The 14,192-nt window shown below is 43.8% G+C and overlaps 2 protein-coding genes and 1 pseudogene across 2 annotated transcripts in view; 1 reads left to right on the top strand and 2 right to left on the bottom strand.

The window, feature by feature from the left end:
- Nucleotides 1-407: 407 nt before the first annotated feature.
- Nucleotides 408-4,104, bottom strand: ALKBH2 (alkB homolog 2, alpha-ketoglutarate dependent dioxygenase). Its single transcript, XM_006922158.3, has 4 exons — nucleotides 3,959-4,104; nucleotides 3,080-3,378; nucleotides 1,874-2,072; nucleotides 408-890 (listed from the first exon to the last, which is right to left on the bottom strand). Exons 2-4 carry the CDS (start codon nucleotides 3,354-3,356, stop codon nucleotides 584-586), a joined length of 783 nt encoding a protein of 260 aa, XP_006922220.1. The 5' UTR covers nucleotides 3,357-3,378; nucleotides 3,959-4,104; the 3' UTR covers nucleotides 408-583.
- Nucleotides 4,105-6,185: 2,081 nt separating this feature from the next.
- Nucleotides 6,186-14,192, top strand: part of UNG (uracil DNA glycosylase) — a 10,674-nt gene continuing 2,667 nt past the window's right edge. Inside the window, exons 1-6 of the mRNA XM_006922157.3 lie at nucleotides 6,186-6,417; nucleotides 7,052-7,258; nucleotides 7,792-7,887; nucleotides 10,607-10,704; nucleotides 11,260-11,348; nucleotides 12,073-12,251. Coding sequence (XP_006922219.1) covers nucleotides 6,286-6,417; nucleotides 7,052-7,258; nucleotides 7,792-7,887; nucleotides 10,607-10,704; nucleotides 11,260-11,348; nucleotides 12,073-12,251 — 801 coding nt within the window. The 5' untranslated portion in view covers nucleotides 6,186-6,285. The remainder of the gene's footprint in view (nucleotides 6,418-7,051; nucleotides 7,259-7,791; nucleotides 7,888-10,606; nucleotides 10,705-11,259; nucleotides 11,349-12,072; nucleotides 12,252-14,192) is intronic.
- LOC102892214 lies at nucleotides 7,898-8,923 on the bottom strand (annotated as a pseudogene).

The raw sequence follows: 14,192 nt of genomic DNA, 5'->3' as shown, positions 1-14,192 counted from the left end.
AAGTTGTAGCTTTGAGTAACTGCTGCTCTGCCACTACTCCTTGAAATCTGCCATTAAAGAGAGATGTTGAGCACAAAAGGGGCTTAATCCTTTGAACCCGTAAGCAGATTGTTGGTCAGAGTTCAGGGTTTGAGCCAAGGTTGTAAATGTGAATGATATCTGCAGTTTCTTACCCGATTTAAAGCTGACTTCCTCATTTTGTAAATTAGGCATTAAGCAGCAGCCAAATAATCTTATTTCTAGTTTTAAGTTATTTACCGAATAGCTTCATTTTTGCAAACACCTAAGTTAAACTAGTAGTTTATGCCATAACAACTGCTGATTTATGTACTTGCTAAAGGTACCTTTTGTATCTGCTGTGTATGATAGCAATAAAAATCATTTTGTTATGAAAAAATCAACTTGTTTGCTTTCATAATTTACTGGTTTGATATAAACATCCTCTTTCTGAATTCTGTACTGTTATGTAATAAGCCCTACACTTTGGTTAAACCTTTTCTTTCTCTGTTGGTAAAGGAAATTCCATCTCCCTCTTCTAGAAGCGAGGGAAGGAGAAAATAGAAGTACTAACTGAAAAATACTTTTACTTTTTAGTAGGCAGGATTTTACGAAATGTCAGATTGACCCGTGGAGCCAAAACCTTCTTGCGGATGGGGAGACTGTGATACCAGTGAGTGTTGGTCGGGTGGTTCATCATAAGCAAACTTCCATGGGCCAATGGAAGCCTAATCACCTTCACCCTCCGGGAGGGGTTTTTCCCTCGAGAATCCTTGTGTCGGAAAAAGAAGTCTCGGCAGGCCCCAAAGGAGACAGAGGCGATGGGGCTTCCAGGGGCCAGTTCTCTTTCATCATCTCGGTGCTCACCGATGTGGTCACAGCCATCTTTATACCTGCAGTGAGAAAGCAAGCATGTTTCACAGAACACCCTCTTCTGAAATATGCCAACATTGCAGCATTATTTTTAGTGTGAAACACTGCTCCGAGCATGCCAGGTTTCTGCAAGGGCTGCAGGGCCTTGCCTGTATCAGGTGAGCCAAGCCTGGAGCCTTTTCACTTTGTTATCCAGACCTCTGATCACATGCTTTAAAACTCAACACACCAACAGAAGCCAAAAACATTGTCTTCTAGGTCTCCTGGTTCATATATGTAAACTTTTATCATAAAATGGTTTCTTTCTACACCTAGAATAAAATCCATACTCCTTGTACAGTTTGGCCCCTGCCCACCTATACCCTCATTCACTGCTTTCAGGCAATATTGATGGGTTTTACACTCTGAAGACACTCCAAGATCCTCTGCTCTTCCTCCAGATGGCTGTGTGGCTCATGCTCTCTCCATTTAATTATCAGCTCAAACATCACCACTTCCGTGAGCCCTCCTTTAACCACAATCCCTTAAACCCAGAGTTGTCAACCATGATGATTTTCCCTCAGGGGACTAGGCGATGTCTGAGACATTTGGGTTGCTATGACTGGGGGAGGGGGCGCTACTGGCATCTAGTGAATAAAGGCCAGGGATTCTGCTCGACATCCTGCGATGCACCTTTGCCACAGAATTATCTAGCCCATTAGTAGTACTGCTGTTAAAAAACTGCCCTAAACGCAGAACCCTTCCTCCTGGTCAAGTCAGCAAGACACTTACCAACATGTAAAATGATCTTGTTCAACTGTTCATGTTAATCACCTCACTTCCCACTATGGCATGAGCTCCATGAGGATGGACTACTCATACTGTTTCATTATTAATTACATCCTTGTTGCACTAAAGAATTTATTGTACAAATGAGTAAAATACGGTGGAATCTTAAACTCTTCCTTTTGGATAAAATACAGTGCCATGGCCTATAAAAAGTAAAAAACAAGTAGAATGTCACCTGTTGATGAGCACAAAGTTGAAGGTCTGCCCAGTCACCAAAGAAACACGATCTCGGACTCGCTCTAGAACTGGGATCCAGGGCTTTGGAGACAGAGTAAGGCCTGAAAATGTATAGGTCAGCCCAGCATCGCCATACGTCGCCTGCTTCCTTGGTACACTGTGCCACTTTCCAAACACCTGCACCTTGGCCAGTGCACCTGTGCAGTGAAACATGGCAGCTCAGAAAACCAGCCAAGTGAGTGCCCTGCATACTCTCTCCTTGAGTATTCAGGACTGAAAGGGAGTAAAACAGGAATAACATTGAATGCCCTGACCGAAGACCCCTCCTCAAAAGTCACTGTGGCTTGCCCATATACGTGCATGTAAGAACAGTGATTCCTGTCCTTAGAGAAACACGGTCCTAGTCCAATTTTTTTTTTTTTAAACACCATAACTTAATTGTCTTAACTATAGCGGGAGCAAGATAAAGAGGCTGAAATGCGAGCAAGATGAAGTTAAGTTACATACAGGGTGATTTTGCCAACTGTGGGGGACTACGAGTTTAAGACTCCATGAAAGATGGGGCTGACAGCTTAGTCTGCAGGTTGGGGGTCTCCTGTGGACTTCTGTACTCCCAAGTGCACTGCCACCTTGCAGCGGTTCTCAACGTGCAGTCCCCAGACCAGCAGCAACAGCATGACCCAAAAATGCAGACACTGGACTGTGGGAACAGGTCCTAAGAAGCCAAGTTCACACAAGCAACAAAGTCCTCCAGGTGATGCTGAGACCGTGGTGCAGAATTACCTAGTTATTTGCTGTCTCTCCTACTAGACCAGTAGTTCTCAGCCCTTGCTGCATTTTGGAATCACCCAGAATCTTTCTAATACTGGTGTCCAGGCCGCGCACCTAGCTATTCTGATACAATTGATTTCAGGTAGAACTCAGCATCTTTTTTTTATCAATTTTGCCAGGTGATTATAATCAGCAGTCAGGTGGATTCCATTTAGTCATCTATCAGCTCCTGGTGGGCAGGAAATCCCGTTTTTTTCCAAGTTTGTATCCAAAGCACATAACCAGGGTCTTGGCCAACAGGAGCCCAGAGAACATGTACTGAATAAATTAACGAACACATCAGTAATTAATGGCTCCTGAGTTCCGATTTCTTTAAACATAGACTAGTTTTATTAAACAAGCCTTCAACACACACTGGCAGTCCTCTACTTACCTGTAAAATATTCCACTTCTTGCTCCAACTCTCGGAAAATCTTGTCTGCTTCAGCTTTGCCAAACAGGACTGTGTAATTGCAGTCCAGGCCTTCAGCTCGAATGTGTTGCCAGCTAAGATCTGCAAAGTCAACACCATTCCTCGGGGTTTCTGTCCTGGGCCTTTTCCTGGTGCTTTCTTCATATTCTCCCAACTCTGCTGGACCTTCTCCTGTCTGTTCTTGCTCTCTCTTTCCCAAAAGGCCCTCTAGAGCCCCCTTCACCAGGAATCTGTCCATGTTGTCTCCACAAAGCAAAGACCTAGGAGCCAGTGGCAAGACAAAGAGATGCAAAAATTTGCTCTTTGGCAAAGCGATCCCACAGCAGCATTCCTCTTAAGTTTTACACCATTGACATTTTGGTATCTTTCGTCTCACACACACAAAAAAAGTTTTATACCATGTCCTAGAATGGAAATAGAGGACGTTAAAGCTGAAAAGGTCCGTTGGGATTATCTGGTCTTGGTCTCCCACACCTCACTATGCATTAGAATCAACTGGCTAGCTTGCAAAAACCCAAATGCCTGCACTCCACCCCCACGAACCTTTTTAAAAGAAATCTGCCCTGGGAATTCGTAGGCCACAGGTAAACTTGTAAACTACAATCCAAACAAACCCTCACTTTAGGAATGGGAAAACTGACACCTGGGGAAGGGGAAGGGTTTGCTCAAAGTCACCCAGCCATGTGGCTACCTCCTTTTCACCCATACATGACCGGCCCTCCCACGCCAGTATTAAAATAGGTAGGTATAGTGATCCTCAAATGAACATGCTTATGAAGCTAAACGTAAAACAGTTAAACGTGATCATACGCATGCCGGATTCTAAAAGAAAATACAAACTGTAACACGTGCGTGGAGTCGGGGGGGCGGGGGCGGTGGCGAGGGTTCTCAAAATTTCACACAGCAGCTGCGCGGCTCCGAATTCAGCAAACACTGTAGAAAGGGCTGGCGGGAAAGAGAAGACGCACACCCGGCCCGCAGCACGACTTCCGGGTACATTCCGGCTGCAGGCTGGGAAACGTAGGCAAATCTGCAAAATGAAGCCGCGGGCGGCCTCCGGGCGCCACCTGTTGGCCTTCTGGACGCGATGCAAGTGCTACCGTGTTTGAGTGTAACTAGTATTTGCTCTTCAACTGCTGAGGATTTTTGAGCTGCATGTTCCGTGTCACTTCTCTCTGGAGATTAACCTGGCCTCCTAACAAGGAGTTGGGCCATTAGCATATTGTCGCAGGTAGGATCACGAGTTCAGCAGTCCGACTCGTGGCTTCCATTTCCATCTCCTCTACTCTAGCTGTGCGTCTCTTACAGGTCAGTTAAAGTCTCGGCTTGAATTTGCCTCATCTGTACACTGGGGACTATAAATCCTATGCCATGAGAACATCATGAGGATTAAATAAGAGGACGTTTGAGAAGGGCTTCCATGTTCCCAATAAATGTCAGGTTCTATCACTGCTCCTAATTTTGTTTACTCTCTGTTTTCCCCAATGCAATGAAAGCTCTGTGAGATTGAGGGCTTTGTTTTGAATCTTCTTAGCATACAGTTCTGCAAATTTTGATAAATGTTCAGAGTTGTGTGACCACCACCACAGTCTAGATCCAGGACAGTTCTATCACCTGACAAAATTCCCCCAAGCCCCCAACCACTGATATTTTCTGTCCCTATAGTTTTGCCTTTTCTAGAATGTCTTACAAGTGAAATCATACAATATATAGCTTTTTGTGTCTGGCCTCTTTCACTTAGCATAATGCCTTTAAGATGTATCTCTATTTGCATCAGTTGTTCCTTTTATTGCTGAGCAGTATCCATTGTGCCAGTGCCCCGCAGTTTACCTACTTACCCACCGAGGGACATTTGGGTTGTTTCCTTTGGGGCAATTACAAAGAAACACACTATATCCATTTATGTAGAAGCTTTTGTGTGAATATAGATTTTCATTCCAAGGGCGCCTGGCAAGAGTTTATTTCACTTTATACAAAACTCCTGAACTGTTTTTTCAAAGTAGATGTAAGGGCAAATTATTTTAAATGAGCTTCTCTCCTTATCCACCAAGCTCCTTATCCTTGGCACTGGGACACAATAGTAACACAAGGATAAAAAGTCCCTGCCCTCATCCAGGTTACATTTCAGAGACAGAGAGAGAAATAAATAAGGAAAGAATAAATGAGAATTTTAGATATTACTGAAGCTATAGAGTGACCAGCTAGAAAGTGGGACAGGAGGAGAAAGACTTTCAGAGTAAGGGTACAGAGCTGAGACCTGAAGCTTCCAGGCAGGGGGGCAGCGTGTGCAAGAACGTAAAGGCCACACAAGGGACAAGCTGGTCATGTCCAGGGAATGCTAAGACCCAGATTCAGTCATGCCACAGTAGTAGGGGCTTCCATCAAGAGAAGGAAGCAGCCTTACCAGCAGAATAAGAAACTGAGATTTTACTCTAAGCATATTTGGAAACGATAGGATTTTAACCTGCAGATTATCACAATGTAATTTACATTTCAAACAGACTATTGAGTAGGAAAGAGGAGACCAGCTGTGGTTGTAGCCAGGAGAGGGAGAACAGCAGCCGAATTCAGATTTTGTTTTGGAGACAGACCAAGAGGACCTGTTGATGGTTTGGATGTGGGGAGAGAAGGAGAATAATCTGGGGTGTATTGGGGTTGAGGTGTGCAGTGGTACCTTTAGGAGAACTAGTTTGAAGTTTAACCTTCACGACTTCAATTAGTCTCCCCCAAACCTTGCAGGTTAGGCTGTGTTGGACTACTCTTGCCTTACTTTGTCATCAGTAAAATAGGTTGTGAAAATTGGATGAGGTAATGTATCTGAGAGCTAAATAAATACTATTTCAATGCTAATTTCATTCCCACAACAACTCTACTGGATAGGTACTTTTATCTTCTTTTTACTGGGGAGAGATGGAGGGACTTGCCCCAAGGCAGAAGTATGATGCCTTAATATGATGAATGAAAAGGTAACTCTGCCCGCAGCAGCCCCTCCTGCACATGCGCACTAGGCTCTCCACCGCCCCTCGCCCAGCCCCCCGCCCAGCCTCCACCCCCTGCCCCCCGGTCGGAGCATGCGCGGGTGGCTTGGCGCCAATTGCGGACCGCCAGTCTGAGCGAGCCTCGCGGGTCCCCCAGCGGCGCGCGTTCGCTCTCCCCTCGGCTTCGGGATGATCGGCCAGAAGACTCTCTACTCCTTCTTCTCCCCAAGCCCCGCCAGGAAGCGACGTGCCTGCAGCCCTGAGTCGGCGGACCGGGGAACCGGCGTGGCGGCAGTAGCTGAGGAGAGCGGGGATTCGGTGGTGAGGCGCGCCGGGGTCCTCTGGTGAAGCCGGGGGCCAAGGGAAGGGAGAGGGGGGAAAGCGGCGGGCCCCGCGCGACCGAGGGGTTTCAGAAACGCGCCGCTGCCTCGGTGAGCTGGGGCGCCGCGTTCAAACTGGTCTCTACATGTTCAAAACAGCCGCCGCCGTGCCCCATCGGCGGCCATGCTGAGGGGCCAGCCAATAGGGACAAGCCTCTGGCCCAGTGGCACCTATCAGAGGCGAGAGGTCCGCCCTCTTCGGCCTGCCATCCAGTCAGAGAGAGGAGGGGCGGGACCTCGGGGGGGAGGTTTTTTGCCGCGAAAAGGCCATGTGGGGAGGCGAGTGGCGGGTCCCACGGGGCGGGGCTTCCGGATGCTGAGCCTCGCAGCAAAACGCCCCTCTGCCTGCGCGGGTTTAGTACCAAACGAGAAATTTGGGCCTTCGGCCTCCTAGTGAGGGACTAGGCTAAGGCCTGGGTTTCCAGAGTCCGGTTTTGCACCGACCTTTCGGGCTGGGCTGAAACCCACAAATGGGCGTCCTCTGTAATGAGCTTTTGGGTTGGGGGCGGAAGCTGTGGGCGCCTGGGAGAGGCTCGTTGCGGCTCGTGACCCGCCTCTGCGGGGACCACTTGCAGGCCAGCCCCGCCAAGAAGGCCCGGGCCGGGCAGGAGGAGCCTGGCGTGCCGCCCTTGTCGCCGCTGAGCCCGGAGCAGTTGGTCCGCATCCAGAGGAACAAGGCCGCGGCCCTGCTCAGACTCGCCGCGCGCAATGTGCCAGTGGGTTTCGGTGAGAGCTGGAAGAAGCACCTCAGTGGAGAGTTCGGAAAACCGTATTTTATAAAGGTAAACGTGGAGGCTGCAGGCCTTTTGTCTTCTTAGTATTGCAAGCCAAGGCCACGTTTATAGGATGTTGCTTTTGTAGTCTGTTTTCCCTCCTTGAACGTCCTTTTAATGCTAAAGAGGTTAAAATAAGGCCATGGTGTTTTGAGTCCACACATTTATATTAAAGTTTTTAAGTGACTGTAAGATTATATCATGACTTCTTTTAATCCCCTTAGTTGCTTTCCAGGAAAAGGTGGCATAGTAAAACCACAAACTTTGCAGGGCCTTTAAAAATAAATGTGGGAGGGGTTGGCAATAGGAAATCGGAGCTGCCAAGCCAATCGACTTCGACTCAGCCCAAAGTAAGGGGGAGGGAATTGAAGAGCTTGAGCGACTTTGGTGGAGAGCGCTTAGGTACTATTGTTGTTGTTTTTAAAAAGAATTTGGTTATAAAAGAGGCATAGAGCTATATAATTCTTCAGTTACCTTTCTTATTGAATTCTTATGCTTTCCAGTTAGAATCTGATTTTAAATCTAGTTTCTCTTTCAATCAGTTAATGGGATTTGTTGCAGAAGAAAGAAGACATTACACTGTTTATCCACCCCCAGACCAAGTCTTCACATGGACCCAAATGTGTGACATTAGAGATGTAAGTACAAGTTGTGGATGAATTTTAGTAAAACAGGCATGAGAATCAAATAGTATTTCTTAATTAGGGACACAGGAGTTAAACCACTGTCCATAATTCAGTAAATACTGCAATTGTGAGACTTGGTAGGCTATATTTTAGCCTATATTTACTTTTTTTTTTTTTTAACTTTTACCATGTGCTGTTTATGCAGCACAAAAGAAAACTATGTACATAGATCATGTGTCTATACGTTCTCATTTTTTATTTTATTTAATCTTGAAACCTACCCCATGCCAGTGTTAGGTTTTATTGTGGTGGTTATGAAGAAACTGAGACATGAAGCAGTTAAGTCTTTTTCATCTGGTCGTAGTCGACCCCAGCTTGATGTGTAGCTCAATATTCTGTCTGACTACACTTATTTTTTCCCCCAACAACTATTAATGGTTAGTTAAGCCATGATTCAGGATCCCAAGTGGGATATACCCAGGTCCCCCTTCACCTCCCTTGGAGAAGGATGGAAGACAGAGAAGAGGCCGGGTGAAACCAGTTCAGATCTTCCTAGGAAACATGCCTTCTGTCCTACAGTTGTCCCAGGCTGATACCCAGGATATGGGCAGAAGGATTTGTACATATGTTGGTACCATTTGCACATGGAGACACCACCTCCTTTACCATTCTTTGCCTTCTCATAGCAATGAAAGTCCAGGTATTTCTGCCAACAGTTCCTGGTATGGTTCTGGGTGGGGTAGGAGCTGTCAAACGGGGTAGTCTGATAGTTCTTGATTTTGGTCTTGATGTCTTCTACTATATTGAATCCTAAAAACGCCCCTGAAGCAGCTTGCAGCTCAGTCACACTGTCTTTTATAGTTGACACTTTCAAGCTCTGAACTTCTGACCTAAACAATTTTGCTATCCTGTTAATAAATCCCTTTGCTTTGGTTCATTGCATACAATGGCTGCTGCCTAGTGGCTCTTGTTGTCAGTCTCCTGTCCAGAAGCTTGTCTCTGGCTTCCCACTGTCTGAATGCTGAAAGCTGAACATGAGTGTGGCCATAGTCTACTTGTCAGCCTTACTTCCACCTCCCATTCTTTTCAGAGTGGGACAGTGTGGCAGCCCTCTCCTCACTTGTCTATTGAAAACCAATTAGATTCATCTATGGCACCTCATTGAATGAACCCTGTTCCCCACCACCTTTGTGTTGTAATCTGGTTTTCCTCTAAACCCCTCCAATTGGTTAGTATCTGCTTACACTGGAGGTTTTACATTTTGTTCTTTTCCCTCCCATTTGTAAGCTGAAGCAGGTATCCTGCTATTAATAAATACCTGTTAAATGGAAGTGAAATAGGTGAATAAGCCATCTCGATAAGGCTGCTACACCCAGTACTTAGCAAACTTAACAATTTTCAGTTTAGAGCAAGGACTTTGAATATAGCTCCTTGTTTTCGAAGTTTTTAACTTCAAAATTGAGTACTATTTTGTGCCTTATTTGAATAGTATTCCCTGTTTGGAATACCAATGATTGATATTAATAGGGACGAATAAGAAAACAGCATGAAACTTGTGAAAATCAGATGGCTCGTGGGCTTCTTTGCAGATGAGCATATGGAGGGTCTGGGAGGTTATTTGTCTCCTTCAAGGTCATCCCTTAACCAAGCCCAGAACTGCAAGGCTTCCCTGCTAAGACAAGTTGCTTCTTGATGAATATGCTGGGAACAGTGTGAGCACCAACAGTAGTAACAGAGAGGTCCACAAAAGCTTCCTGATAATGAAAACTTTTAAAGCTGAATTTTGAAAGATAAAGGTATATGTCCAGGTTATGGAAGAAGATTCTAAGAAAGAATACCATGAGAATGAAGAGGTGGATGGTCTCCAGATCAAAAGGACTAGCTGTATTTTAATACCACCCTTGACAGTGACTTAATTACTTTTCATTGCATCTTGCCACCTACTCCCATGGCTCTTTGACCTGACCTCATTTACTTGTGGGTTTGTTCCTTAGAGGAATAAGGGAAGAAGCACCTTCATATTGCTGCTGGTGAGAATTTTTAATTGCCTCAACTCATTGAAAAGCAATTTGGCATATGTCTATGAAAATTTCAAATACACTTATCTTTTGACCTGCAACTCCACTATTGTAACTTCCAAAGAAGTAAAAGCAACCATATATAAGGATATATGTACTCAGATGTTGATTGGGTTCTGTTTTGTACTGGAAAAAAATTAGGTAACAAGCTGACTGCCCTTCAGTGATTGAGCTCTTTGTTGAATTGAAGGATGCCCAAAATGTGTGATGTGAGAAGCACAAAAATGTAGGGTAATGAGTACAATAACCCCAGTTCTATAGATAATTAAAAATGGTTGAATCAGTATGGGATAGGAATGGCTAGGAGATGACTAACTACTTTATATGTTTCTGGATGGTAGTACTTGTTTCAAGGGTGTATTTACTTTCATTATTTGAAAAATGAAGGGGATGAAAACAGAGTTGACCCCCAACTTGTTTCAAATACCTGCGCCAGAAGGGAGAGGGCAGTGTGGCAGGGGGATTGAGTGAAGGATGATTTGGTAATGGAAAGTAAAGGTGCTAGGTCGCCTACTTTATTCTGGGGGTTCTTAATTGCGCCAGGAGGGTAGCTGCCCCCTCGTAGTGTCCCTTTGCATAGGTCATCAGTCAGCCAGGTGTTTGTTTAAACTCTATACTACAGTGTTTAATTTCTTGCCACCTGGTGTTCACAGGTGAAAGTTGTCATCTTGGGACAGGATCCATATCATGGACCCAATCAAGCTCATGGGCTCTGCTTTAGTGTTCAAAGACCTGTCCCACCTCCACCCAGGTACGATTGCTTTATAGATGGCTCACGTATATAATCGCAATTACTCTCGGGTGTGTACTTTGCAAATTGCAGGTATGCCTATTTGGCGGACTTTTGCTAGCCTTTGGAGCAGGGTTTCTCAATCTAGTTGGTATTTGGGGGCTGGGTCTTTGCGATGGAGAAGATTGGTCTTGTACACTGTAGGATGTTTAGCAGCACTGCCCCTCTCCCCAGAACCAGAGTTCAAACAAAATGGCAATGAAAAATGTCTTCAGTCATTGCTACAAGTCTCCTGTGGGACAAAAATAACCATCAATTGGAGAGGGGCGTTATAACTCCAAGACTGATTTACTTACATCTTCCAAAATGCTGTTCCTTAAATCCAAGCACAGACGAAAATAAAGTGTTACCTGTCAGAAGGAAAGGTGGTGTTTCCTCATGAATCACTGCAATTTGTTGCATTGTTCCCTCCAGGGACTGCTTTACGCATTATAATTCACATGTATATTGGAGGTTACTGAATTTTGGGAATTGTCTTAAGATTCTGTTTTTTTTTTTCTTCCTGCTTGCTTTCAGTTTGGAAAACATTTATAAAGAGCTGTCTACAGACATAGATGGTTTTGTTCATCCTGGTCATGGAGATTTATCTGGATGGGCCAAGCAAGGTAAACCAACCACTGCTCAGTATGTCTCGGACAGATTTCAACAGTCCTCTTTTCTGTCCACTTGTTTCTGTTTGTAAAAGATAGTCATGAAGGACAAGAGGGCTAATAAAATGGCTAAACTTATGTAAGTGAGAAAAAATATCTTCATTCTATCCTGTAGCCAGTCTTTCATGTTTCAACCATAATTTGAAAGAGAAAAGTGTGTTCCTCGTTATTCATATTTTACGTTTATCCATTTAACTTTGACAAATCAGAAGGTGGCCTCACTTTTGTCATTTCATTGTAGGTTGTGTTGTATGTGTTTAATACCTATCTCAGGACTTTTTTCTTTTTTAACATTATTACTGGGACAAGGAAAGAATATTTACTCTTTGGTTTCTTGCAGTTAGAGTTTTGTTTGGATGAAACACTTTGGCCTCCTTTTGTTATTTTCTGGGGTTATTTAATAGCACTTAGGATATTTTTTTAAAATAATTCTTTCTGATGAGGGATATATAATGTTTACTGTTGCCAACTCGGAAGATGTTGAAAGTGCGGAGGTGAAAGTTTGAATGCCCAGAGGTACCCAGCAGTCTGCTGTAACACTTTGTCTATGACCAAATTTCAGACAGTTGTTCTGGATTCCGTCAGGAGAATGGTTTCATGTGATTATTCCTTGTCGTTGGGTGTTGGGCTGACTCATTTCATCCTGCCTTTAACCTGTTTCCTTGGTGTGTGTTCACAGGTGTTCTCCTACTCAACGCTGTCCTCACAGTCCGGGCTCATCAGGCCAATTCTCATAAAGAGAGAGGTTGGGAGCAATTTACCGATGCGGTTGTGTCCTGGCTAAATCAGAATTCACATGGCCTTGTCTTCTTGCTCTGGGGTTCCTATGCTCAGAAGAAGGGCAGTGCCATCGATAGGGTATGTTGTTTTTAACAGTTTAAACCAGGTTAGAGACTTCTAGGAATCCTTGCGGTGTGGTCCTGGAAAATTCATGTCATAAAAATGAAACTTATTTTCCCTTAAGACTGTTATAATTATGGTTGGGTTTCCCACTGAAAATAACACAATTTAGTCGAATTATAGGAATGTTTAGCAGTGTATGAGGAAAGCAACTGGCCAACTTATGATTTAATAGCAATACAGAAATGTACTTGCCATATACTCAGATACATTGGTTCCTGAATACCATTCACTTAACAAATGATGTAGTAAGTGAAGAATGAGGTAAGTTTCTTCCAAGAAGTTTGAGAGTATATAGAAAACACAAAGTAATCCACTTAATCACAAATTTAACTTCCCCCATGAAAATACTGTTGGTGATAATCATTAAACCTGAGCTCTGATTGCCAATACCCAGCACCACCAAACCAGTTTTTTAATCACTGCCTTTTCTGTGTTTTCCCCCAACTTGTTCCTTTTCCATTCACCTACCAAAGTGCTTATGTTTCTGGTTGCTGACATTAACAACCAGAAGTCCTCCTCAAATGTTTCCCTCATCCCCTCAAATGCAGTCCATTAGGGAATCCTGTCAGCTCTGCCTCCTAAAGACATCCCAATTTTACTAATTCTCCCAGTTGACACTACTGCCACTTTGGGTAAGCCACCGTCATTTCTCTTCAGGATAACTGACAGACTGGGGATGATGGTAGTTTGATGGAGAATGCAGAGGGGAGATGGCAGTGGGGGTGAGAGAGAGGAGTCAAGAACAAGTATTTAGTTTGGGCAACTGGGAGAGAGAATTAGGAAGTGTGGATGGGGAAGAAATTAGAAACACTTTATTTAATAAGTGAAGTTAAGAGATTAACTGAGGTAACCCAATAATATTTTCTGGTGTATCAGAAATGTCCAAATATATTGATCCCCTACCCTCTGTTAGGTACCAAGTCAAACACTTTTAATGCAGAATCTTAATACTCTGGGAAGGGCTATGCACGTAGGCGTACACTGACCCAATTTTGTACTGGGGCTCAGAGACAGAGTCACTTGCACAAAGTTGGCTGAATGACAGCCAAGATGAGACCTGCTCTGGAGCTTCAGACTTCCTAAGCAGCTCGCTCATCTTGGTGGGTGTTTTTGAGCGTGAACTCTGTGAAGTTCACAGGTGAGTATGTTAGGATTGGAAATCAGTGATTGAGTTCAAGTTTATTGACTTTGCTCACATGCCAACTATCACCTCCATTTTTCTTAAATTGAGTTTTGTCTTTATTTTGTAATTTAGATTTTTTAAAGGTAGATTCACGTAATTTAAAAGAAAGGATGTTAAGATATATGGTGAGAAGTCTCCCATCCAAGTCCCCATCTGTTCATTTTCCTCCTGGGCTTGCATCAGCAGTGGCTTTTAGTTTCTGCCATCTTCCTGTGACTTTTTATGCATGTATAAGCAAATAGCAATTGTGTATAGTCAGATTATAAAGCTTTCCCTATAAAATTTCTATATAAATGAACAAGAGGTTTTCAGATATTCTTTTACGGAAGGGAAGTGTAGGAATAAAATCTGGCACAAATGAACTAAGTGCTAAGATATGGTTATCTAGTAATTTACAATCTCTGTCTTAGGGAGGTTTGTGGTCTGTATAGCTCTTACTCAGTATATTTGTAATCTTTATTATTGTTAAGCATGGTTTGGTTTGAAAGTTAAACAGTTATTATAGTTGCTCAATCATTAAAACCAAATCACATATCCAACCCAGTATCTTTCCTGAACAGTAGATATACTCAGCTGCCTACTTACTAGTGATCCAAAGCACATCAAATTTAATATTTCCAAGCAAAATTCTCCTTTCCTCATCCATCCCTCACTAACCTTGCTTCTCTGTACTACCCAAGGATAAAAAGTACTATCTACTTTTTATGGTTGGA

The sequence above is a fragment of the Pteropus alecto genome, unplaced genomic scaffold (assembly GCF_000325575.1).
Source record: "Pteropus alecto unplaced genomic scaffold, ASM32557v1 scaffold259, whole genome shotgun sequence".
Classification (NCBI taxonomy): domain Eukaryota; kingdom Metazoa; phylum Chordata; class Mammalia; order Chiroptera; family Pteropodidae; genus Pteropus; species Pteropus alecto.
Note: the sequence above shows the minus strand (reverse complement) of the source record. Positions and strands in the feature narration are given on the sequence as shown.